At 39.3% G+C, this 26050-nt stretch overlaps 1 protein-coding gene and 4 gene segments (V, D, J or C); all 5 read right to left on the bottom strand.

The window, feature by feature from the left end:
* Positions 1–2763: 2763 nt before the first annotated feature.
* Positions 2764–3389, bottom strand: LOC120303669. The segment is given in 2 exon segments: positions 2764–3152; positions 3230–3389. Coding segments are annotated over 2 exon segments (420 nt in total).
* A 4477-nt stretch (positions 3390–7866) lies between these two features.
* On the bottom strand, positions 7867–8378 carry LOC120303670. The segment is given in 2 exon segments: positions 7867–8255; positions 8333–8378. Coding segments are annotated over 2 exon segments (420 nt in total).
* Positions 8379–12943: 4565 nt separating this feature from the next.
* On the bottom strand, positions 12944–13517 carry LOC120303628. The segment is given in 2 exon segments: positions 12944–13317; positions 13395–13517. Coding segments are annotated over 2 exon segments (420 nt in total).
* Positions 13518–15362: 1845 nt separating this feature from the next.
* LOC120303627 lies at positions 15363–18771 on the bottom strand. The gene is made up of 4 exons (XM_039333335.1): positions 18648–18771; positions 18250–18562; positions 15885–16006; positions 15363–15739 (listed from the first exon to the last, which is right to left on the bottom strand). Exons 1-4 carry the CDS (start codon positions 18691–18693, stop codon positions 15363–15365), a joined length of 858 nt encoding a protein of 285 aa, XP_039189269.1. The 5' UTR covers positions 18694–18771.
* Positions 18772–23471: 4700 nt separating this feature from the next.
* On the bottom strand, positions 23472–24061 carry LOC120303626. The segment is given in 2 exon segments: positions 23472–23845; positions 23927–24061. Coding segments are annotated over 2 exon segments (420 nt in total).
* Positions 24062–26050: the final 1989 nt, after the last annotated feature.

Genomic DNA, 26050 nt, shown 5'->3' with positions numbered 1-26050 from the left:
TATAATAAAGAGAGCAACCCTTCTATATAATCTTAGGAGCTCTTTACTCAGGTTTTGGAAATACAGCTTCCTCTAACATTCAAAATAAAGTTCTAGGGAAGAAACAACTCAGAATATTTTGAAGATCCAAAATGGTTTTCAGATGAAGGTTGAGGGTCTTTCATCATAGTTCCAGGAAAATGTTCTCCATTCGTCCTTGACTCAGGAAAATAACCCTGTCCCCTGGAAGTTGAGTCATGGCACTTGGACCTAAAAAAACAGTGAAATGCTTTAAATCAAAAATCAAAGAACCCCAGAATCCCTCACTCAACATCCTGACAACTCTTACTGGATGACTGAGAATCTTCATTGACTTATCTCCTGGAGTCCCTTTCTTGCCTCAACTTTCCCAGCCATCTCTGTCTCTAAGACCTTTGTCAAGAGTTGTACCAAACTTTTGCAAATGAAGGAAAACATAGGTGTCCCAGATTGGATCCTGCCAGACTTTTCTCCAAAGTAATGGATGGCCCAGTCTGAGTGAACACCCTGGAATTTTCCTTTGCAGAATTTGAAATAAAAAAAGAAAATACTATTTTATCAGCACTATTGCTGAGGACAACTCACATCTGTTTCATTCATAGAGATAGACTGAGATGAAGACAATAAAACAAAGTTGTTTGTCCCATGGGAGTGTGCAGATGGGGAAAAGTCTTACATAGAATAACATAAACGAGCTTCAAAGTTTGTTCCTGGTAAAATTGTTCCTAAGTACAGTTCCATCTCTATGTACACTGGACGCCTTTTGATCACTTCTTATCACTTCATTTGACTTAGCAGGGGGTTGGACTAGAAGACCTTTAGGTCCCTTCTAATTCTATTATTCTGTTCTGTTCTGTTCATTAAACCAGAAACTCAAACCAAATATATTGCATACATAGTCCTTAGAATAGAATATTGTTTTATCTGTATCAAAATAAATATAATAGTCATTATCTCCATTAAAATTATAGACTTCTTTACAACAAATTTTGAGAATATGCTTGTTGTTAATTGCGAAGTCGTGTCCGACCCTTCACGACCCCATGGACAATGTTCCTCTAGGTCTTCCTGTCCTCTACCATCTTCTGGAGTCCATTTAAGTTCATACTTCTGCTTCAGTGACTCCATCCAGCCACCTCATTCTTTGTCGTCCCCTACTTCTATTGCCCTCAATCTTTCCCAGCATTAGGCCCTTCTCCAGTGAGTCCTTCCTTCTCATTAGGTGGCCAAAGTATTTGAGTTTCAACTGGCCTTCTAAAGACCAGTTGGGGTTGATCTCTTCTAGGACTGACCGGTTTGAATGCCTTGCAGTCCAAGGGATTCGCAGGAGTCTTCTCCAGCACCATAATTCAAAGGCCTCAATTCTTTGGCACTCAGCCTTTCTTATGGTCCAACTTTCACATCCATACATTGCAACTGGGAAAACCATGGTCTTGACTATGCACACTTTTGTTGGCAGGGTGATGTCTCTGCTTTTTACTATCCTGTCTAGATTTGCCATAGCTTTCCTCCCCAGGAGCAAGCGTCTTTTAATTTCTTGGCTGCAGTCCCCATCTGAGGTGATCTTGGAGCATAGGAAGATAACATCTGTCACTATCTCCATTTCTTCCCCATCTATTTCCCAGGAATTAAGAGGGACGGATGCCATGATTTTGGTTTTCTTAATGTTGAGTTTCAAGCCAACTTTTGCACTCTCCTTCTTCACTTGCATCGAGAGAGACATGGTTAACTATTAGTACATAGGACAACTGAAAGGATTTCATTTGAGTAAATGTATGTCTTGCTTTGCAATGTGAACATTCTGGGGATAATTTTATTTGCCTGCATACCCAAAGTTTCAGATCTATAAGACGAGGCAGACAGATTTTTTTCCTCAGTTTAATTTCCCTGTGAAGCAAGGTGCTTAGGGATTCCAGTTGTTCTCACCACCAGATGTTAGTGAGAGATAACCCAAGTCAAGACATCCTTCAAAATATTCAGTCAAAGAGAGCTTCTAAGAGGGAAGGTTTACAATGTCCAATATTTACCTCCCTTGGCTCATCCCAGTTGAGGGGATAGAGATTGGATTAAAGAGACTGAATACCATATTAATGTATAAATGTAGAAGAAATCAAAAAGGAGTAACATTCTGTATACAATGGAATTAAACTGAAGAGAGTTATCAATACTGAAAAAAAAAATGGACAGAACTGCAAAACATAAAAAGGATGAATTGTAATCAGAGATTGCCACAAGGCGTTGACACAAAGAAGAGGGAGTCAAGCTATTCTCCAAACCCCCTGAGGGCAGGAGAAGAAGCAATGCATGGAAACTGATCAAAAAGAGAAGCAACCTAGAACAAAGGAGAAACTTGTTGATAGGTAGAACAAGCAATCAGTGGAACAACCTGCCTCCAGAAGTTGAGAATGCTCCAACACTGGATGTTTTCAAGAAGAGACTGGACAACTGTTTGTCTGAAATGGTATAGGGTTTCTTGTCTGATTAGGAGGTTGGACTAGAAGACCTCCAAGGTCCCTTCCAACTCTGTTATTCTACTCTATTCTGTAGGACATCAATCCATGTTTCTACCTTTAAATAAATTTAAACTTTTTAAAAAGTACCCGGTTTCAAATACTGACCGCAGATTGTTTCTTTTCTCCCTACCAAACTGTCAACCAGGTTCCACACTGCATATTCCAAGGCCAGTCCTGCACTTCCACTTGCCATCATGGAGATTTATTGGCTGCTCCAATTATACAAATTTAGCTCTCTGTAAGGAACTCAATTTGAATAGCTGCTCTGATGAGAAGGTTTTTGCTTGGCCTCAGATTCACTTCCTCTCACTGTGTCTCTAGCACAGTAATAAACTGCCGTGTCTTCCAGTTTCAGACTGTCCATTTGCAAATACAGCTGGCTTCGGGAATCATCCCTGGAGATGGTGAAGCGTCCCTTGACTCCGTCCGAGTAGCGTATTGGAGATGAAGATGTACCGATCTCTGCCACCCATTCCAGTCCTTTTCCTGGAGCCTGTCTCACCCAGTCCATGTAATAGCTGCTGAAGGTGAATCCAGAGGCTTGGCAGGAGAGACGGATGGACCCTCCAGGTCTTCTCACACCCCCTCCAGATTCCACCAACTGGATCTCAGATTGAACACCTAAAAAGAAAGGTGTATCAATAAACTCTCCAGTATACAAGAATTAAAAACTGAATACCTAGAGAGGAAACAATTACCTCTGAGGAATGCTAATAGGGATACCATGTTTAGCCACAGAGTCATATTTGCACCCTGTAAACTATTGAGAGGAGCTGATAGGATAGAATTCAGTAAAATGCACAACTTTGTGTTGCTGGGTGTAGCCTTAAAAGGAAAAGCAACTGGCTCCTTTAAAGGGGAAATTGTGACTCGATTTACATATTGGTTGAGATAAAAGTGTTCCTCAGTGAATTCACCTTATAGTTTCCTTGCCCAATACCCTACAATGTTGGTTTTTGCATAACTTTTCAATTTTAAGAAAAGTGAAAGCAACCTTTACGTTAAAATAATTTTAAAAAATGCAAAATAAAGTAAATTGCACTATTCTATAAAGTCGCCAAGAGTTGCACATGACTAAATGGTTAAAACAACAACAATTAAAACAAAGACTTGGAACATGTCATCACCTATGAAAAGTGATTCAAGATTACAGATTATGAACGTGCACTGAGAATTTTTGAAGGAGACATGTTAGAGACAGAACATGAGAAGAACAGCTCATCTAAGATTAGAAAAGATTTTACATCCCCCCCTTAATAGGTCTTTTTGAGAAAAAAAAACATAAAAGAATGCTGCATAGGTCAAGACACAAGGCACAACTTATAAGTTAGGCCTCAGTTGGAGAAATGGAAAAAGGCCGGTTTCAGCCTGTAGGATATTCTCTGCTTATTAAATTGGGTTTTAATTTGACAATTGTATAAATATTTGTTGTGGTTGCTATTTTGTCATTTTGTGTGGTGTTTTCATCAGTAGTTAGTTGGTCCGAGTTGATTTGCCAGATGGGCAATCATACACATTGAAACAACAACAACAATAACAATAATAATGGCAAGAATAATAGTAATAGCAATTGTAATAAAAATGTCACCAAAAACATTTTCTGCGGATTGAAAAATACTAATAAACCATTTGTATTCCTAAAAACAATTCAGTTTTGCTTTTTATATTTTATAAAACACAGCTGCTCAATGTGATATGTCTTAACCCTGAGTGTGTATATACATATTTGTTCTATTCCCTTCCCCACCCCCACCAGGTGCACAGAAATTGGAATTTCATGTAACAGCATTGCCCCCCAGTGTCAAAAATGAGGATGTGAAGCATATTCCTAGTTCTCCAAGGAGATTCTTTTGGAGCAGGTGTTTCCTCAATAGAAGTTTGGATGTTTAGAAGTTTCGCTCTAAAGTTTCATTTTGTCTTCTGCCATGATACTAAAGACAATATTCCATTTCATGTTATTTTTTTCCCCTGAAGATAGATCACCTTGTAAATAGGAAAGATGAAACTGGAATTTTCAAGCCATTTTCATCATCTTACATTTTCTTCCAGCAAACTATTTAGATGAATAGAAGAAAAGGATCCTAAGCATCCCACTAGAACAGGGGTCCTCAAATGTGGTCTTTTTATGACTCGTGGACTTCAAATCCCACAATTCCTCAGCCAGGCATGCTGGCGGAGGAATTCTGGGAGTTGAAGTCCACGAGTCATAAAAGAGCCAAGATTGACTACCCCTGCACTAGAAGGTGATCAATTTTCATTGGCTAATCAAAGACCTGGGACTCAATTTATACTTAAAATGTTTTCCCTGTTTTGCATGTTAGGTGAGTATGATAATAAAATCCCTTCATTTTGTTTTCATTTCAGGGAAATATTTGAAATATCTTGACAACTTGTCACCTGGTAACAGGGATGAGCTGAAAATTAACTGCAGTGAAAGTATAATATTACTATTCATTTCTGGGGAGGCAATATGGCTGTTGCCTGCAAAATGTTCCAAATGACACAGGGTGTAGCTTTTTCTGGAGATTTTTGAGCAAAGACTTTTAAACAGGAAGCCTTCCCTGAATTTACATAGTGATTATAATAAAGAGGGCAACCCTTCTATATAATGTTAGCAGCTCTTTACTCAAGTGTTGGAAATACAGCTTCCTCTAACATTCAAAATAAAGTTCTGGGGAAGAAACAACTCAGAATATTTTGAAGGTCCAAAATGGTTTTCAAATGAAGGTTGAGGGCCTTTCATCATAGTTCCAGGGAAATGTTCTCCATTTCTCCTTGACTCAGGAAAATATTCCTGTCCCCTGGAAGTTGAATCACAGCACTTTGACATGAAGAAGCAGTGAAAGGTTTTAAGTCAAAAAGAAAAGAAGTCCAGATGCCATTACTCAACATCCTGACAACTCTTACTGGATGACTGAGAATCTTCATTGACATATCTCCTGGACTCCATTTCTTGCCTCAACTTTCCCAGCCATTTATGTCTCTAAGACCTTCGTCAAGAGTTGTGCCAAACTTTTGCAAATGAAGGCAAATATAGGTGTCCAAGATTGGATCCTACCAGACTTTTCTCCAAAGTAATGGATGGCCAAGTCTGAGTGAACACCCTGGGATTTTCCTTTGCAGAATTTGAAATAAAAAAGAAAATACTATTTTAACACCATTATTGCTGAGGACAACTCACATCTGTCTCATTCACAGAAATAGGCTGAGATGAAGACAGTTAAAAAAAAAAAAAGGTTGTTTGTCCCATGGAAGTGTGCAGATAGGGAAAAGTCCTACATAGAATAACATAAACGAGCTTCAAAGTTTGTCCCTGGTAAAATTGTTCCTAAGTACAATTCCATCACTATGTACACTGGACGTCTTTTGATCACTTCTTATCACTTCATTTGACTTAGCAGGAGGTTGGACTAGAAGACCTTCAGGTCCCTTCCAATTCTATTGTTCTGTTCTGTTCTGTTCTGTCCATTAAACCAGAAACCCAAACCAAATATATCGCGTACATAGTCCTTAGAATAGAATATTGTTATATCTGTATCAAAATAAATATAATAGTCATTATCTCCATTAAAATTATAGACTTCTTTACAACAAATTTTGAGAATATGTTGTTAATTGCGAAGTCGTGTCCGACCCTTCACGACCCCATGGACAATGTTCCTCTAGGTCTTCCTGTCCTCTACCATCTTCTGGAGTCCATTTAAGTTCATACCTTCTGCTTCAGTGACTCCATCCAGCCACCTCATTCTTTGTCGTCCCCTACTTCTATTGCCCTCAATCTTTCCCAGCATTAGGCCCTTCTCCAGTGAGTCCTTCCTTCTCATTAGGTGGCCAAAGTATTTGAGTTTCAACTGGCCTTCTAAAGACCAGTTGGGGTTGATCTCTTCTAGGACTCACTGATCTGAATGCCTTGCAGTCCAAGGAACTCGCAGGAGTCTTCTCCAGCACCATAGTTCAAAAGCCTCAATTCTTTGTCGCTCAGCCTTTCTTATGGTCCAACTTTCACATCCATACATTGCAACTGGGAAAATCATGGCCTTGACTATATACACTTTTGTTGGCAGAGTGATGTCTCTGCTTTTTAGAATCCTGTCTAGATTTGTATAGCTTTTCTCCCCAGGAGCAAGCGTCTTTCAATTTCTTGGCTGCAGTCCCCATCTGAAGTGATCTTGGAGCACAGGAAGATAACATCTGTCACTATCTCCATTTCTTCCCCATCTATTTGCCAGGAATTAAGAGGGCTTGATGCCATGATTTTGCTTTTCTTAATGTTGAGTTTCAAGCCAACTTTTGCACTCTCCTTCTTCACTTGCATCGAGAGAGACATGGTTAACTATTAGTACATAGGACAACTGAAAGGGTTTCATTTGAGTTAATGTATGTCTTGCTTTGCAATGTGAACATTCTGGGGATAATTTTATTTGCCTGCATACCCAAAGTTGCAGATCTATAAGACAAGGCAGACAGATTTCCCCACTTTTATTTCCCTGTGAAAGCAAGGTGCTTAGGGATTTCAGTTGTTCTCACCCCCAGATGTTAGTGAGAGATAACCCAAGTCAAGAAACCCTTCAAAATATTCAGAGAGCTTCTAGGAGGGAAGGTTTGCAATGTCCAATATTTACCTCTCATCATCCCAGTTGAGGGGATAGAGCTTGGATTAAGGAGACTGAATACATATTAATGTATAAATGTAGAAGAAATAAAAAAGGAGTAACATACTGTATACAATGGAATTAAACTGAGGAGAGTTATCAATACTGAAAAAAAAAATGGACAGAACTGCAAAACATAAAAAGGATGAATTGTAACCAGAGATTGCCACAAGAAGTTGGCACAAAGAAGAGGGAGTCAAGCTATTCTCCAAACCCCCTGAGGGCAGGAGAAGAAGCAATGGATAGAAACTGATCAAAGAGAGAAGCAACCTAGAACAAAGGAGAAACTTGTTGACAGTTAGAACAAGTAATCAGTGGAACAACTTGCCTCCAGAAGTTGTGAATGCTCCAACACTGGATGTTTTCAAGAAGAGATTGGACAACCATTTGTCTGAAATGGTATAGGGTTTCCTGCCTGAGCAGGAGGTTGGACTAGAAGACCTCCCAGGTCCCTTCCAACTCTGTTATTCTACTCTATTCTGTAGGACATCAATCCATGTTTCTACCTTTAAATAAATCTAAACTTTTTAAAAAGTACCCAGTTTCAAATACTGACCGCAGATTGTTTCTTTTTTCCCTACCAAACTGTCAACCAGGTTCCACACTGCATATTCCAAGACCAGTCCTGCACTTCCACTTGCCATCATGGAGATTTATTGGCTGCTCCAATTATACCAATTTAGCTTTCTGTAAGGAACTCAATTTGAATAGCTGCTCTGATGAGAAGGTTTTTGCTTGGCCTCAGATTCACTTCCTCTCACTGTGTCTCTAGCACAGTAATAAACTGCCGTGTCTTCCAGTTTCAGACTGTCCATTTGCAAATACAGCTGGCTTCGGGAATCATCCCTGGAGATGGTGAAGCGTCCCTTGACTCCGTCCGAGTAGCGTATTGGAGATGAAGATGTACCGATCTCTGCCACCCATTCCAGTCCTTTTCCTGGAGCCTGTCTCACCCAGTCCATGTAATAGCTGCTGAAGGTGAATCCAGAGGCTTGGCAGGAGAGACGGATGGACCCTCCAGGTCTTCTCACACCCCCTCCAGATTCCACCAACTGGATCTCAGATTGAACACCTAAAAAGAAAGGTGTATCAATAAACTCTCCAGTATACAAGAATTAAAAACTGAATACCTAGAGAGGAAACAATTACCTCTGAGGAATGCTAATAGGGATACCATGTTTAGCCACAGAGTCATAGAATTCAGTAAAATGCACAACTTTGTGTTGCTGGGTGTAGCCTTAAAAGGAAAAGCAACTGGCTCCTTTAAAGGGGAAATTGTGACTCGATTTACATATTGGTTGAGATAAAAGTGTTCCTCAGTGAATTCACCTTATAGTTTCCTTGCCCAATACCCTACAATGTTGGTTTTTGCATAACTTTTCAATTTTAAGAAAAGTGAAAGCAACCTTTACGTTAAAATAATTTTAAAAAATGCAAAATAAAGTAAATTGCACTATTCTATAAAGTCGCCAAGAGTTGCACATGACTAAATGGTTAAAACAACAACAATTAAAACAAAGACTTGGAACATGTCATCACCTATGAAAAGTGATTCAAGATTACAGATTATGAACGTGCACTGAGAATTTTTGAAGGAGACATGTTAGAGACAGAACATGAGAAGAACAGCTCATCTAAGATTAGAAAAGATTTTACATCCCCCCCTTAATAGGTCTTTTTGAGAAAAAAAAACCTAAAAGAATGCTGCATAGGTCAAGACACAAGGCACAACTTATGAGTTAGGCCTCAGTTGGAGAAATGGAAAAAGGCCGGTTTCAGCCTGTAGGATATTCTCTGCTTATTAAATTGGGTTTTAATTTGACAATTGTATAAATATTTGTTGTGGTTGCTATTTTGTCATTTTGTGTGGTGTTTTCATCAGTAGTTAGTTGGTCCGAGTTGATTTGCCAGATGGGCAATCATACACATTGAAACAACAACAACAATAACAATAATAATGGCAAGAATAATAGTAATAGCAATTGTAATAAAAATGTCACCAAAAACATTTTCTGCCGATTGAAAAATACTAATAAACCATTTGTATTCCTAAAAACAATTCAGTTTTGCTTTTTATATTTTATAAAACACAGCTGCTCAATGTGATATGTCTTAACCCTGAGTGTGTATATACATATTTGTTCTATTCCCTTCCCCACCCCCACCAGGTGCACAGAAATTGGAATTTCATGTAACAGCATTGCCCCCCAGTGTCAAAAATGAGGATGTGAAGCATATTCCTAGTTCTCCAAGGAGATTCTTTTGGAGCAGGTGTTTCCTCAATAGAAGTTTGGATGTTTAGAAGTTTCGCTCTAAAGTTTCATTTTGTCTTCTGCCATGATACTAAAGACAATATTCCATTTCATGTTATTTTTTTCCCCTGAAGATAGATCACCTTGTAAATAGGAAAGATGAAACTGGAATTTTCAAGCCATTTTCATCATCTTACATTTTCTTCCAGCAAACTATTTAGATGAATAGAAGAAAAGGATCCTAAGCATCCCACTAGAACAGGGGTCCTCAAATGTGGTCTTTTTATGACTCGTGGACTTCAAATCCCACAATTCCTCAGCCAGGCATGCTGGCGGAGGAATTCTGGGAGTTGAAGTCCACGAGTCATAAAAGAGCCAAGATTGACTACCCCTGCACTAGAAGGTGATCAATTTTCATTGGCTAATCAAAGACCTGGGACTCAATTTATACTTAAAATGTTTTCCCTGTTTTGCATGTTAGGTGAGTATGATAATAAAATCCCTTCATTTTGTTTTCATTTCAGGGAAATATTTGAAATATCTTGACAACTTGTCACCTGGTAACAGGGATGAGCTGAAAATTAACTGCAGTGAAAGTATAATATTACTATTCATTTCTGGGGAGGCAATATGGCTGTTGCCTGCAAAATGTTCCAAATGACACAGGGTGTAGCTTTTTCTGGAGATTTTTGAGCAAAGACTTTTAAACAGGAAGCCTTCCCTGAATTTACATAGTGATTATAATAAAGAGGGCAACCCTTCTATATAATGTTAGCAGCTCTTTACTCAAGTGTTGGAAATACAGCTTCCTCTAACATTCAAAATAAAGTTCTGGGGAAGAAACAACTCAGAATATTTTGAAGGTCCAAAATGGTTTTCAAATGAAGGTTGAGGGCCTTTCATCATAGTTCCAGGGAAATGTTCTCCATTTCTCCTTGACTCAGGAAAATATTCCTGTCCCCTGGAAGTTGAATCACAGCACTTTGACATGAAGAAGCAGTGAAAGGTTTTAAGTCAAAAAGAAAAGAAGTCCAGATGCCATTACTCAACATCCTGACAACTCTTACTGGATGACTGAGAATCTTCATTGACATATCTCCTGGACTCCATTTCTTGCCTCAACTTTCCCAGCCATTTATGTCTCTAAGACCTTCGTCAAGAGTTGTGCCAAACTTTTGCAAATGAAGGCAAATATAGGTGTCCAAGATTGGATCCTACCAGACTTTTCTCCAAAGTAATGGATGGCCAAGTCTGAGTGAACACCCTGGGATTTTCCTTTGCAGAATTTGAAATAAAAAAGAAAATACTATTTTAACACCATTATTGCTGAGGACAACTCACATCTGTCTCATTCACAGAAATAGGCTGAGATGAAGACAGTTAAAAAAAAAAAAGGTTGTTTGTCCCATGGAAGTGTGCAGATAGGGAAAAGTCCTACATAGAATAACATAAACGAGCTTCAAAGTTTGTCCCTGGTAAAATTGTTCCTAAGTACAATTCCATCACTATGTACACTGGACGTCTTTTGATCACTTCTTATCACTTCATTTGACTTAGCAGGAGCTTGGACTAGAAGACCTTCAGGTCCCTTCCAATTCTATTGTTCTGTTCTGTTCTGTTCTGTCCATTAAACCAGAAACCCAAACCAAATATATCGCGTACATAGTCCTTAGAATAGAATATTGTTATATCTGTATCAAAATAAATATAATAGTCATTATCTCCATTAAAATTATAGACTTCTTTACAACAAATTTTGAGAATATGTTGTTAATTGCGAAGTCGTGTCCGACCCTTCACGACCCCATGGACAATGTTCCTCTAGGTCTTCCTGTCCTCTACCATCTTCTGGAGTCCATTTAAGTTCATACTTCTGCTTCAGTGACTCCATCCAGCCACCTCATTCTTTGTCGTCCCCTACTTCTATTGCCCTCAATCTTTCCCAGCATTAGGCCCTTCTCCAGTGAGTCCTTCCTTCTCATTAGGTGGCCAAAGTATTTGAGTTTCAACTGGCCTTCTAAAGACCAGTTGGGGTTGATCTCTTCTAGGACTCACTGATCTGAATGCCTTGCAGTCCAAGGAACTTGCAGGAGTCTTCTCCAGCACCATAGTTCAAAAGCCTCAATTCTTTGTCGCTCAGCCTTTCTTATGGTCCAACTTTCACATCCATACATTGCAACTGGGAAAATCATGGCCTTGACTATATACACTTTTGTTGGCAGAGTGATGTCTCTGCTTTTTAGAATCCTGTCTAGATTTGTATAGCTTTTCTCCCCAGGAGCAAGCGTCTTTCAATTTCTTGGCTGCAGTCCCCATCTGAAGTGATCTTGGAGCACAGGAAGATAACATCTGTCACTATCTCCATTTCTTCCCCATCTATTTGCCAGGAATTAAGAGGGCTTGATGCCATGATTTTGCTTTTCTTAATGTTGAGTTTCAAGCCAACTTTTGCACTCTCCTTCTTCACTTGCATCGAGAGAGACATGGTTAACTATTAGTACATAGGACAACTGAAAGGGTTTCATTTGAGTTAATGTATGTCTTGCTTTGCAATGTGAACATTCTGGGGATAATTTTATTTGCCTGCATACCCAAAGCTGCAGATCTATAAGACAAGGCAGACAGATTTCCCCACTTTTATTTCCCCGTGAAAGCAAGGTGCTTAGGGATTCCAGTTGTTCTCACCCCCAGATGTTAGTGAGAGATAACCCAAGTCAAGAAACCCTTCAAAATATTCAGACAGCTTCTAGGAGGGAAGGTTTGCAATGTCTAATATTTACCTCTCATCATCCCAGTTGAGGGGATAGAGCTTGGATTAAGGAGACTGAATACATATTAATGTATAAATGTAGAAGAAATAAAAAAGGAGTAACATACTGTATACAATGGAATTAAACTGAGGAGAGTTATCAATACTGAAAAAAAAAATGGACAGAACTGCAAAACATAAAAAGGATGAATTGTAACCAGAGATTGCCACAAGAAGTTGGCACAAAGAAGAGGGAGTCAAGCTATTCTCCAAACCCCCTGAGGGCAAGAGAAGAAGCAATGGATAGAAACTGATCATAGAGAGAAGCAACCTAGAACAAAGGAGAAACTTGTTGACAGTTAGAACAAGTAATCAGTGGAACAACTTGCCTCCAGAAGTTGTGAATGCTCCAACACTGGATGTTTTCAAGAAGAGATTGGACAACCATTTGTCTGAAATGGTGTAGGGTTTCCTGCCTGAGCAGGGGGTTGGACTAGAAGACCTCCCAGGTCCCTTCCAACTCTGTTATTCTCCTCTATTCTGTAGGACATCAATCCATGTTTCTACCTTTAAATAAATTTAAACTTTTTAAAAAGTACCCAGTTTCAAATACTGACCACAGATTGTATCTTTTCTCCCTACCAAACTGTCAACTAGGTTCCACACTGCTTATTCCAAGACCAGTCCTGCACTTCCACTTGCCATCATGGAGATTTATTGGCTGCTCCAATTATACCAATTTAGCTCTCTGTAAGGAACTCAATTTGAACAGCTGCTCTGATGAGAAGGTTCTTGCTTGGCGTCAGATTCACTTCCTCTCACTGTGTCTCCCACACAATAATAGATTGCTGTGTCTTCAGCTTTCAGATTGTTCATTTGCAGATACAGCTGGCTTTTGGCATCATCCCTGGAGATGGTGAAGCGTCCCTTGACTCCGTCCGAGTAGCGTATTGGAGATGAAGATGTACCGATCTCTGCCACCCATTCCAGTCCTTTTCCTGGAGCCTGTCTCACCCAGTCCATGTAATAGCTGCTGAAGGTGAATCCAGAGGCTTGGCAGGAGAGACGGATGGACCCTCCAGGTCTTCTCACATCCCCTCCAGACTCCACCAACTGGATTTGAGACTGCACTCCTAAAAAGAAAGGTGTATAAATAAACTCTCCAGTATACAAGAATTAAAAACTGAATACCTAGAGAGGAAACAATTACCTCTGAGGAATGCTAATAGGGATACCATGTTTAGCCACAGAGTCATATTTGCACCCTGTAAAGTATTGAGAGGAGCTGATAGGATAGAATTCAGTAAAATGCACAACTTTGTGTTTCTGGGTGTAGCCTTAAAAGGAAAAGCAACTGGTTCCTTTAAAGGGGAAATTGTGACTCGATTTACATATTGGTTGAGATAAAAGTGTTCCTCAGTGAATTCACCTTATAGTTTCCTTGCCCAATACCCTACAATGTTGATTTTTACATAACTTTTCAGTTTTAAGAAAAGTGAAAGCAACCTTTACGTTAAAATAATTTAAAAAAATGCAAAATAAAGTAAATTGCACTATTCTATAAAGTCGCCAAGAGTTGCACATGACTAAATGGTTAAAACAACAACAATTAAAACAAAGACTTGGAACATGTCATCACCTATGAAAAGTGATTCAAGATTACAGATTATGAACGTGCACTGAGAATTTTTGAAGGAGACATGTTAGAGACAGAACATGAGAAGAACAGCTCATCTAAGATTAGAAAAGATTTTACATCCCCCCCTTAATAGGTCTTTTTGAGAAAAAAAAACATAAAAGAATGCTGCATAGGTCAAGACACAAGGCACAACTTATAAGTTAGGCCTCAGTTGGAGAAATGGAAAAAGGCCGGTTTCAGCCTGTAGGATATTCTCTGCTTATTAAATTGGGTTTTAATTTGACAATTGTATAAATATTTGTTGTGGTTGCTATTTTGTCATTTTGTGTAGTGTTTTCATCACTAGTTAGTTGCTCAGAGTTGATTTGCCAAGATGCGCAACCATACACATTGAAACAACAACAATACCAATACTAATGGCAAGAATAATAGTAATAGCAATTGTAATAAAAATGTCACCAAAAACATTTTCTGCCGATTGAAAAATACAAACAATTTTGTATTCCTAAAAACAATATAATTTTGCTTTATATTTTATAAAACACAGCTGCTCAATGTGATATGTCTTAACCCTGAGTGTGTATATACATATTTGTTCTATTCCCTTCCCCACCCCCACCAGGTGCACAGAAATTGGAATTTCATGTAGCAACATTGCCCCCCAGTGTCAGAAATGAGGAGGTGAAGCATGTTCCTTGTTCTCCAAGGAGATTCTTTTGGTGCAGGTGTTTCCTCCATATGTGAATGGCAGTTTGGATATTTAGAAGTTTCACCCTAAAGTTTCATTTCCAGTCTTCTGCCATGATACTAAAAGACAATATTCCATTCCACGTTATTTTTTTCCCCCCGAAGATAGATCACCTTGTAGATAGGAAAGATGAAACTAGAATCTTCAAGCCAATTTCATCATCTTACATTTTCTTCCAGCAAACTATTTAGATGAATAGAAGGAAAGGGTCCTAAGCATCCCACTAGAACAGGGGTCTTCAAATGTGGCCCTTTTATGATTTGTGGACTTCAAATCCCAGAATTCTTCAGACAGGCATGTGGGTGGAGGAATTCTGGGAGTTGAAGTCCACAAGTCATAAAAGGGCCAAGTTTGAAGAGCCCTGCACTAGAAGGTGATCAGTCTTCATTGGCTAATCAAGGATATGGAACCGGATTTGTATTTACGAGGTTTTCCCTGTTTTGCATGTTAGATGAGTATGATAATAAAATCCCTTCATTTTGTTTTCATTTCAAGGAAATATTTGAAATACCTCAACATCTTGTCTGTGACAAACACCAATGGTAATTTATTTTATGAAAATTCTTAGCTTCCCAGTGAGCCATATACCTTCCTGAGATATAAATAAAGGTATAATTAAAACTACACGGTTCATTCTATTGCCAAGAAATTTATTTCTTTCCCACCAGAGAAATGCTAATCAGGTTCTTTTCAGATTAATTCAAGATCAAATTTTGGTTTCACTTGCTGTGATGTAAATTTATGGGCTGCTTCTCTGTTGGAGTGCATAAATCCAAACTTCTATGACTGAATCAATTTGGAGAACTGCTCAAAGGAGGAGAAAGTTCTTGGTAGGCTTCAGATTCACTTCTTCTCACTGTGTCTCCAGCACAGTAATAGACTGCAGTGTCTTCAGCTTTGAGGCTGTTCATCTGCAGATACAGCTGGCTTTTGGCATTGTCCCTGGAGATGGTGAAGCGTCCCTTGACAGATTCTGCATAGAATTGCTTACTGGCATCGTACCAAATAACTGCAATCCATTCCAGTCCTTTTCCTGGAGCTTGTCTCACCCAATGCATGCCAGAGCTTCCAAAGTTAAATCCAGAGCCTTGGCAGGAAAGAGAGAGGGACTCTCCGGGTCTTTTCACATAACTTCCAGATTGTTCCAGCTGACCACTGCATTTAATATCTGGGAAACAATAAGTATTGTTAGATTCATTGATCTTTAGACTGTATGTGTATGCATGCACATACAGTCTAGAGAGAGAGGGAGGGAGGGAGGGAGGGAGAGAGAGAGAGAGAGAGGGAGGGAGGGAGAGAGAAGAAAACATCACCTGGTAACAGAGATGAGCTGAAAACTAACTGCAGTAGAAGTATAATATTACTATTCATTTCTGCGGAAGCAATATGGTTGTTGCCTGCAAAATGTTCCAAATGACAGAGGGTGTAGCTTTTTCTGGAGATTTTTGGGCAAAGACTTTTAAACAGGAAGCCTTCCCTGAATTTACATAGTGATTATAATAAAAAGGGTAACCCTTCTATATAATGTTAGCAGCTCTTTACCCAAGTGTTGAAAATACAGCTTCCTCTAACATTCAAAATAAAGTACTGGGGAAGAAATAACTCAGAATATTTTGAAGGTCCAAAATGGTTTTCATGTGGAGATTGAGGGCCTTTCGTGATAATTCCAGGAATATGTTATCCATTCGTCCTTGATTCAGGAAGACAATCCTGTCTCCTGGAAGATGAGTTATGGCACTTGGACATGAAGAAGCAGTGAAAGGTTTTAAGCCGAAACGAAAAGAAGTCCAGATGCCATGACTCAACATCCTGAGAAGTCTAATTGGATGACTGAGAATCTTCATTGACATTCTCCTGGACTCCATTTCTTGTCTCAACTGTCCCTGCCATTTCTGTCTCTAAGACCTTTGTCAAGAGTTGTGCTCAGTTGCCAAACTTTTGCAAATGAAGGCAAATATAGGTGTCCCAGATTGGATCCTTCCAGACCTTTCTCCAAAGTAATGGATGGCCATGTCCAAGTGAACACCCTGGAGTTTTTCTTTGCAGAATTTGAAATAAAAAAGAAAATACTACTTTAACCCCACTATTGCTGAGGACAACTCACATCTGTCTCATTCATAGAGATAGGCTGAGATAAAGACAGTAAAAAAAAATTGTTTGTCCCATGGGAGTGTGCAGATGGGAAAAAGTCCTACACAGAATAACATAAACGAGCTTTAAAGTTTGTCCCTGGTAAAATTGTTCCTAAGTTCAATTCCATCTCTATGTACACTGGACGCCTTTTGATCACTTCTTATCACTTCATTTGACTTAGCAGGGGGTGGACTAAAAGACCTTCAGGTCCCTTCCAACTCTATTCTATTCTATTCTATTCTATTCTATTCTATTCTATTCTATTCATTAAACCAGATGCTCTAACCAAATATACCTTGTCCATAGTCCTTAGAATAGAATATTTCATGTCTCCCCGATTTCTTCTTTTCTTTAGACTAGCCATACCCAAGTCCCATAGCCGTTCTTCGTATGTTTTAGTCTTTGATCATCTTAGTTGCTCTTCTCTGAATTTTTTACACTATCTCAACATCTTTCTTGTGCTATGGTGACCAAAATTGGCTGCAATATTCCAGGTGTGGTCTTACTAAAGTTTTATAAAGTAGTACTAATACTAATCTTGATTCTATGACTCTGTTTATACAACCCAGGATTGTATTAGCTATTTTGGTTGTTGCTGCACACTGCTGACTCATAGTCAAGTGATCGTCCACTAGGACTCCAAGGTCCCTCTCACAGCTACTATTTTTAAGCCAGGTCCCGCCCAGTCTGTATTTGAACCTTTGGTTTTTCCTGCCTAAATGTAAGACTTTGCTTTTTTCCACATTGAAACTCATTTTACTGGATAGGGCCCATTGTTCAACTTTGTTAAGATCTTTTTGGATCCCGAGTTTGTCTTCTGCCAGTTTGGTGTCATCTGCAAATTTGATGAGTTCCCCTTCATTTCCCTCATCTAAGTAATTTATGAAGATATGAGTATTGGGACTAAGACAGAACCCTGTGGTACCACACTAGTTACTTCTCTCCATGTGGATGTAGTGCCATTGAGGACTACTCATTGAATATGGTTTGTCAGCCAGCAACAGATCCATCTGGTGGTGATGTTCCACCTTTTCCTAGCTTATCAAGGAGTAGGTTGTGGTCTACTTTGTTGAATGCCTTACTGAAATCTAGGTATACTATGTCCACTGAATTTGGCTGATCTACTAGTTTGGTCACTACAGCCTCCAGAAACCGTGGACACTCCATCACTGGAGATTTTTAAGAAGAGACTGGACAGTCCCTTGTCTTCAATGGCATAGGTTCTCCTGCTTGAGCAGAGGGCTAGACTAGAAGACCTCCAAGGTACCTTCCAGCTCTATTCTATTCCTACCTTAAATGAATTTTAACATTTTTAAAAGTACCCAGTGTCAAATACTGACCATAGATGGTTTCGTTTCTCCCTACCAAATTGCTAACTAGATTCCACACTTCTTATTCTAAGATCAGTTCTGAGCTTCCACTTGCCCTCATAGAGATTTATTGGCTGCTCCAATTATACAAATTTAGATTTCTGTAAGAAATTCAATTTGTACAGCTGCTCGGATGAGAAGGTTCTTGCTTGGTGTCAGATTCACTTCCTCTCACTGTGACTCTCTTGCACAGTAATAGACAGCTGTGTCCTCTGGTTTCAGATTGTTCATTTGCAGATACAGCTGGCTCCGGGAATCATCCCTAGAGATGGTGAAGCGTCCCTTGACTTTGTCTGAGTAGCTAATTGGAGATGAGGATGTACCTATCCTTGCAACCCACTCCAGTCCTTTCCCTGGAGTCTGTCTCACCCAGCCCATGTAATAGCTGCTGAAGGTGAATCCTGAGGCTTGGCAGGAGAGACGGAGGGACCCTCCAGGTCTTCTCACACCCCCTCCAGACTCCACCAACTGGACCTCAGATTGAACACCTAAAAAGAAAGGTGTATCAATAAACTCTCCAGTATACAAGAATTAAAATGGAAACAACTGAATACCTAGAAAGGAAACAATTACCTCTGAGGAATGCTAGTAGGGACACCATGTTTAGCCACAGAATCATATTTGCAACCTGTAATGAATTGAGAGGAGTTGATAGGATAGAATTGAGGAAAATGCACAACTTTGTGTTGCTGGGGTGTAGCCTTAAAAGGAAAAGCAATTGGCTCCTTTAAAGGGGAAATTGTGACTCGATTTACATATTGGTTGAGATAAAAGAGCTAGTCAGAGCATTCACCTTATTTCCTTGCACAATTCCCTACAGTGGTGATTTTCACATAAGTTTTCAGTTTTAAGAAAAATGAAAACAGCCATTACATTAGAATAATTAAAACCATTGCAGAATAAAGTAAACTGCACTAGCCTATAAAGTCACCAAGAATTGCCCATGACTAAATGGTTAAAACAACAATAATTAAAAGAAAGACTTGGACAATGTCACCACTTCTGAAAAGTGATTCAAGGTTGCAGGTGATGAACTTGGACTAAGAATGTTTGAAAGAGACATGTTATAGGTAGAACATGAGAAGAGCAGCACATCTAAGGTTAGAAAAGATTTTACATTTTCTTCCCCTTTAATATGCCTTTTGAAAAAACCCCAAAAGAATGGTGCATAGGTCAAGAGACAAGGCACAACTTATAAGTGAGGCCTCGGTTGGAGAAATCAAAGAGAAAATGACTGGTTTCAGCCTGTGGGAAGTTCTTTGCTTATTAAATTGGGTTTTAATTTGACCTTTGTATAAATACTTGTACTGCTTGATATTTTGTTGCTTTGTGTTGTGTTTGCATCAGTAGTTAGTTGCCCAGAGTTGATTTACCAAGATGGGTAGCCATACTCATTGAAATAATAATAATAATAATAATAATAATAATAATAATAATAATAATAATAATAATAATAATAATAATAATAACAACAACAAACAGACAAGCACCTGCAACATAACACCCCAGACTTAACAATTGTCGATAAGAAAGACAAAAAAGTCTGGCTAGTGGACGTGGCAGTGCCTGGAGACAGCAGAATAGACGAGAAAGAACTGGAGAAGATAACAAAATACAAAGACCTACAAATAGAAATAGAAAGACTGTGGCAAAAGCAAGCAAGGGTAGTACCAATAGTCATAGGCTCCTTGGGTGCAATCCCCAAACAACTGGAGCACCACTTAAACACCATTGGCATTGACAAATTTGCTATTAGTCAATTGCAAAAGGCGGCCTTACTAGGAACTGCTTCCATCCTGTGACGATACCTGTAATACCATCAAACATCCACATCTGCCTATCCCAGGTCCTGGGTAAGGATTCGATAGGTAGACAAAATGCCAAATCCAGTCTGAACATCTGGCTGACTGTGCAATGACCCATGATAACAACAACAATAATAATGGCAAGAATAATGGTAATAGCAATTGTAATAAAAATGTCATTTATTTCCTGTAGATTGAAAAAATACTAATAAATAACTTTGTATTAAAAAAAACAATTCATTTTTGCTCTATATTTTATAAAACACAGCTGCTTCACACTGAATTTTTATATATATATATATATGTCAAGAACTGCATATATATATGTGTGTGTGTGTGTGTGTGTATGTGTTTGTGTGTGTGTGTGTGCGTGTGTGTGTGTGTGTTGGGTGGAACATCCAGTCTTCCAAATGTAAAGCAATCTGTTCTGCATTTCACTCCATTCTAGGAGCATCTTTTGCAGGCAGACATCACTACTGTGAACACTGTAAATGTCAGCCACAAAATTTTGAAAAAAAAATTGAATATATATATATACATACATACATACATACATACATACATACATACATACATAAGGGTTAAAGACCCAAGTGCCGTGCGATAGGGTGAGCTCCCATTACTAGCTGCAGCTCCTGCCCACCTAGCAGTGTTCCGTGCTCTTTGGCATATAGCCATGCTGGTCCCACGAGCGCAGAAATGTCTTTGGACAATGCTGGCTCCCTTGACTAAGAAATGGAGTTGAGCATTGCCCCCTGGAGTCAGAAATGACTGGACAAGGGAAGCCTTTATTATTATTTTTTACACATTATTAAAAGTTGTACAAAAAAAACTAAAAAAAAACTAAGAAAGACTAAGAGAAGCAACAAAAAAAGGAAGAAGAAAGGGAAAGATAAAAGTGTATAAAGAGAGAATGAAAAGGACTAGAAAAAAAAAGAAGCTTCTGACTACTTGTGCAGCAAATAAGTACATTAAGGATATTAACTCTTTATGTTTATAAAAAAGAGTACAGATTTTTTATGAAAGGCTTCCTAATCAAAAATATTTAATCAAACATAATCAAAAGATGTTTAACCATCTTTCCAAGCCCTGTCATCTTCACTAAACAGTCCTCCACTATGCTCCATTTCTGAGCATATAATAGTCTAGCTCAGGCGTGTCAACTCAATTTCATTGAGCGTCGCATCAGCATTGTGGTTTCCCTCGGGGTGGGTGGGTGGGTGTGGCCAAGGTGGATATGGCCTACTGGATGGGTGTGGATGGAGTGGGTAAGGCCTACTGGGTGGGTGTAATTTCAGCAGGCAGTGGGGCGCTCTCCTCACAGCACCGAGAGGTTGAGCCAGGAGGTTGAGCCAGGAGAGCTCACCAACTTTGCACCTTGCTGCCTGCTGAAACTGGACAGGTTGGGAGTGGGCGACCTGACATTTCTTTTTGGAGTTGCGCCACCCAGCTCAGCCTCTCGGCACTGTGAGGAGAGTGCCCCGCTGCCTGCCAAAACCCCTCCCCCAGAGCCCATCAAGCCGGATATGTGAAGTAGGCAAGGGCCATTTGCTGGCCATGTCCATTCACAAAAGGAATGCATGCACCTAGGAGGTGGGACTGACATGGCAGGGGCTGGTTCCTCACTGTTTCCAGACGTCCTTGTGGAGCTAAGACTGAATGTGTTTCAGCATATTTGGCCACCACAAAATTGTACATTGGTTCCTGGCCGGCCTGGGCCAGGCCAAGACAGTGGGGGCCGTTCCCTCACTGTTTCCAGGATGGCTTCACAGGCCACATGAAACCACTTCAGGGCCGCATCCGGCACCCGGGCCTTGTGTTTGACATATCTGGTCTAGCTGCAGATACCATATGTAAAAACAAAGACCGTTTTCTAATTGCCTTTCCATTAGTCCAGTGGTTCTCAACCTTTCTAATGCCGCGACCCCATAATACAGTTCCCCATGTTATGGTGACCCCCAACCACTTATACATCACCGGGTGCCAGGGGCGCTGGCCAAAGAAAAGGGGGGAAAAATGGTGGAAAGCCTTGTTTGGCGACCCCCGTGAAATGGTCGTTCGACCCCAAATGGGGTCCCGACCCACAGGTTGAGAACCACTGCATTAGTCCCAAAATAAAACTCTCTGGCTTCAATTCAATTTTAACATTTAACATCATGGGGATAGGTCCATGTATGTGTATACAGCATTTTTTTTGCATGTCCATCAAACTTTATAAATATTCCCTTCCTTTATAAATGTTACTTTATACATTCTATAGCTTTGCTGGTGACAAACACCAGATAAATCATTTTGCTCAATTGCATGGTTAGGACAGTAGCCTTGGAGAGGTGAAATTTTCAGAGAGATTTTCAGTGAACTATTATGGAAATAATATACATAAAAAAGATCATGCCTCCAAAATAGAAAATAAATAAATAAATGAGATTTGTTTTATTCCCTACCAACCCCCACCCACGGGGTTTCGTGTGACAACATTGCCCCCTAGTGTGAAAAATGAGGAGGGGATACAGACGTATCCTCAAAATGTGAATGGCTGTTTAGCTATTTAGAAAGATTATCCTGAACTTTCACGTTTAACTATTAGCACATAGGACAGTAGAAATGATTACATTTGAACAAATGTATATCTTGCTTTCCAATGTGGACTTTCTGTGGCTGATTTTTATCCAAAACTACAAAGTCTACAAGATGAAACTGTCAGATCCCCCCCCCACACACACACTTTTATTTCCCTGTTAAGCAAGGTGCTTGAGGGATTTCATCTGTTTTCACTCCCAGTTGTTAGTGGGAGGTAGGCCAAGTCAAGACACCCTTCTGTTTGGTATGAAGTTGTAGCTGAAGCTATCAAGGCAGGAAGACCGTCCAACATATTCAGTCCCAGAGAGCTTCTAGGAGAGGTGATTTTCAATGACCAATGTTTACCTCCCTTGGTTCAGCCAGACCTTCAGGATTAAGGGAAGAAGAGGGAGTCAAGCTATTTTCCAAGGGGCCTGAAGGCAGGACAAGAAGCAACGGGTGGAAACTAAGCAAGGAGAGAAGCAACCTAGAACTAAGGAGAAACTTCCTGACAGTGAGAACAATTAACCAGTGGAACAACTTGCCTTCAGAAGCGGTGAATGCTCCAACACTGGAAGTTTTTAAGAAGAGACTGGACAGCCATTTGTCTGAAATGGTATAGGGTTTCCTGCCTGAGCAGGGGGTTGGACTAGATGACCTCCAAGGCCCCTTCCAACTTTACTACTACGATTATTATTATTATATTAATGTAGGCAAAATGAAAAAGGAGCAACATATACAAATGAATTAAACCGAGGAGAGTTGTTAATACTGGGAATCAAAGAGGACTGAACTGCAAAATATACCAAGGATGAATTGTGGGACATGAGTCCATATTTGTACCTTTAAATAAATTTTAAGTTTTTTAAAGTACCCAGTTTCAAATACTGACCATAGATTTTTTTTTTCTTCCTACCAAACTGCTAACCAGGTTCCACACTGCTTATTCCAAGGCCAGTCCTGCACTTCCACTTGCCATCATGGAGATTTATTGGCTGCTCCAATTACACAAATTTAGCTCTCTGTAAGGAATTCAATTTGAACAGCTGCTCTGATGAGAAGGTTCTTGCTTGGCGTCAGATTCACTTCCTCTCACTGTGTCTCTAGCACAGTAATAAACTGCCGTGTCTTCCAGTTTCAGACTGTCCATTTGCAAATACAGCTGGCTGCGGGAATCGTCCCTGGAGATAGTGAAACGTCCCTTGACTTTGTCCAAGTAGTTAATCGGAGATGAGGATGTACCTATCTCTGCCACCCATTCCAGTCCTTTCCCTGGAGCCTGTCTCACCCAGTACATGTAATAGCTGCTGAAGGTGAATCCAGAGGCTTGGCAGGAGAGACGGAGGGACCCTCCAGGTCTTCTCACATCCCCTCCAGACTCCACCAACTGGACCTCAGATTGGACACCTAAAATTGAAAGAGTTTCAGTGAGCTCTCCTTTATACAAGAATTAAAATGGAAAGGAGTTGAATAGGAGAAAACAATTACCGTGGAGGACTGCTAGTAAGGACACCAAGTTTAGCCACAGAAGCATTTCTGCTCTGTGTAATGAATGGTAGGGAGTTGATCAGAAAGGATTCGGGAATGCGCACAAATTTTGTTGTGGTGGGTGTAGCCTGAAATGGAAAACCAGCCAGCTCTTTTAAAGAGGGAAATTGTGACTTGATTTACATGTTGGTTGACATAAAAGAACCCACCAGTGCATTCCCCTTGTAGTTTTCTTGCAGTCTTGGTTTAACTTTAAAACTTTTCCGTTTTAAGACAAGTGAAAGCAACCTTTAAATCAGAGTATTAAAAACAAAGACTTGCAAAATTTTACCACTTCTCCAAAGCGATTTAAGGGAACAAATCTTGAACTAAGGACGTTTGAAAGAGGCATGTTAGAAAACATGAAAACAGCAGCACATCAGAGTTCAGGAAAGGTTTTATACACTTCCTTCACTGTTTGATTCCAGCTGAGATTGGCATTCATTTCTCTCTTCAAGTGTTTTATACATTTTTCCCTTTAAAATGACCTTTTGAAGAAACCTAAAAGAACTGAATGCAGACCAAGATCATTTTTTTTTGTTTTAGATGCTACTTTGTGCAGTGTTTTTATCACCTGTTACTTGCCCAGAGTTTATTCGCCAAGATGGACAGCCATAAAAAATGAAATAATAACAGTTACAATAATAATGATAATAACAACTGTAATTAAAAATGTTACCAGAAACACATAGTGTAGACTATAATATAATAAACCAATCTTTGAAAGGATGGATGGAGGGATGGATGGATGGATGGATGGTTGGATGGATGAATGGAGAGAGGAGGAGGGAGGGAGGGAGGGAGGGAGGGAGGGAGAAAGGAAGGAAGGAAGGAAGGAAGGAGGGAGGGAGGGTGGGAGGGAGGGAGGGAAACTTTAGAGTTCAGAATGAGACTGAAAAGAAACAGAAAAAAAGAATCTTGATATTTCTTCTGCAGCAAATATAAGCACATTTATAATATTAACTGTGATTACAAAAAAGAGCTCATGTTTTTTCTATTATCCATTTTTTTTCTAATCATCAAAACCACAAATCATGACTGTATGTTTTTTCTGTTTCATGCAAAGTTTATAAAGAATTTTCTAACACAGAATTTTATTTTATTGTGAAGATTCCATCATCTTCACTTTCTATCACTCCATTGTGGGTGGTGTTGAGTCTTTCCATTTGTGAGCATGTAATAATCTCCCTGCAGTTATCATGTATAAAAGCAAAGTTTTATTAGTTTTTTTTCTAGTCGGTTATGTATTAGTCCAAAGAGAAAACTCTCTGCTTTCAATTATCCTTAAAATTTTCTGGATTAGTGTACATATCTAATGTTATTTTTTAAAGCTTTTTTGCATGTTCAGCAAACCTGGTAAAACATCCCTTTACATTTTTTTTTCATTTCCATCAAAGATTTGAACTATCTTGACAGTTATTCTGATGACAAAACCAGAAATGATACACATCCTTTTATAAAAATTCACTGCTTCACAGGGAGGATTGTAGCTTCCTGAGATGTGGAATTTTCTGGAGAGATTTTCAGGGAACAATTACAGAAATATTAAGCAGTTATCACTCTTCCAAAATTAGACAATATCTGTTTAGAATTGACTTATTCCCTACCCCACCCTCATCCATAGGCCAGGGGGTTTTGTGTGTCAACATTGCCCTCCAGTGTCAAAATTGAGGAGAGGGCACATCTTACCAATTCTCTGAGGAGATTCTTTGGGTCCAGATGTTTCCTCAATATGTAAATGGCAGTTTGGATATTTAGAAAGATTATTTTGAAGTTTCATTTTCAGATTTCTGCCATGATAGTAAAGGAAAAATGTTACATTTTTTTTTCTCAGAAGTCAGATCACCTTGCCAACAGGGAAGGTAAAACTGGAATTTTGAAGCCATTTTTCTTTATTTTCATTAGAATAGAATAGAATAGAATAGAATAGAATAGAATAGAATGGAATAGAATAGAATAGAATAGAATAGAATAGAATAGAATAGAATAGAATAGAATAGAATAGAATAGAATAGAATAGAATAGAATAGAATAGGTTAGTGGACTGGACTGGACTGGACTGGACTGGAATAGAATAGAATAGAA

This window comes from Crotalus tigris, unplaced genomic scaffold (genome assembly GCF_016545835.1).
Source record: "Crotalus tigris isolate CLP2741 ecotype Arizona unplaced genomic scaffold, ASM1654583v1 scf7180000024473.799607, whole genome shotgun sequence".
Taxonomy (NCBI): domain Eukaryota; kingdom Metazoa; phylum Chordata; class Lepidosauria; order Squamata; family Viperidae; genus Crotalus; species Crotalus tigris.
The sequence above is the reverse complement of the archived record's forward strand: the minus strand, read 5'-3'. Positions and strand labels throughout refer to the sequence as shown.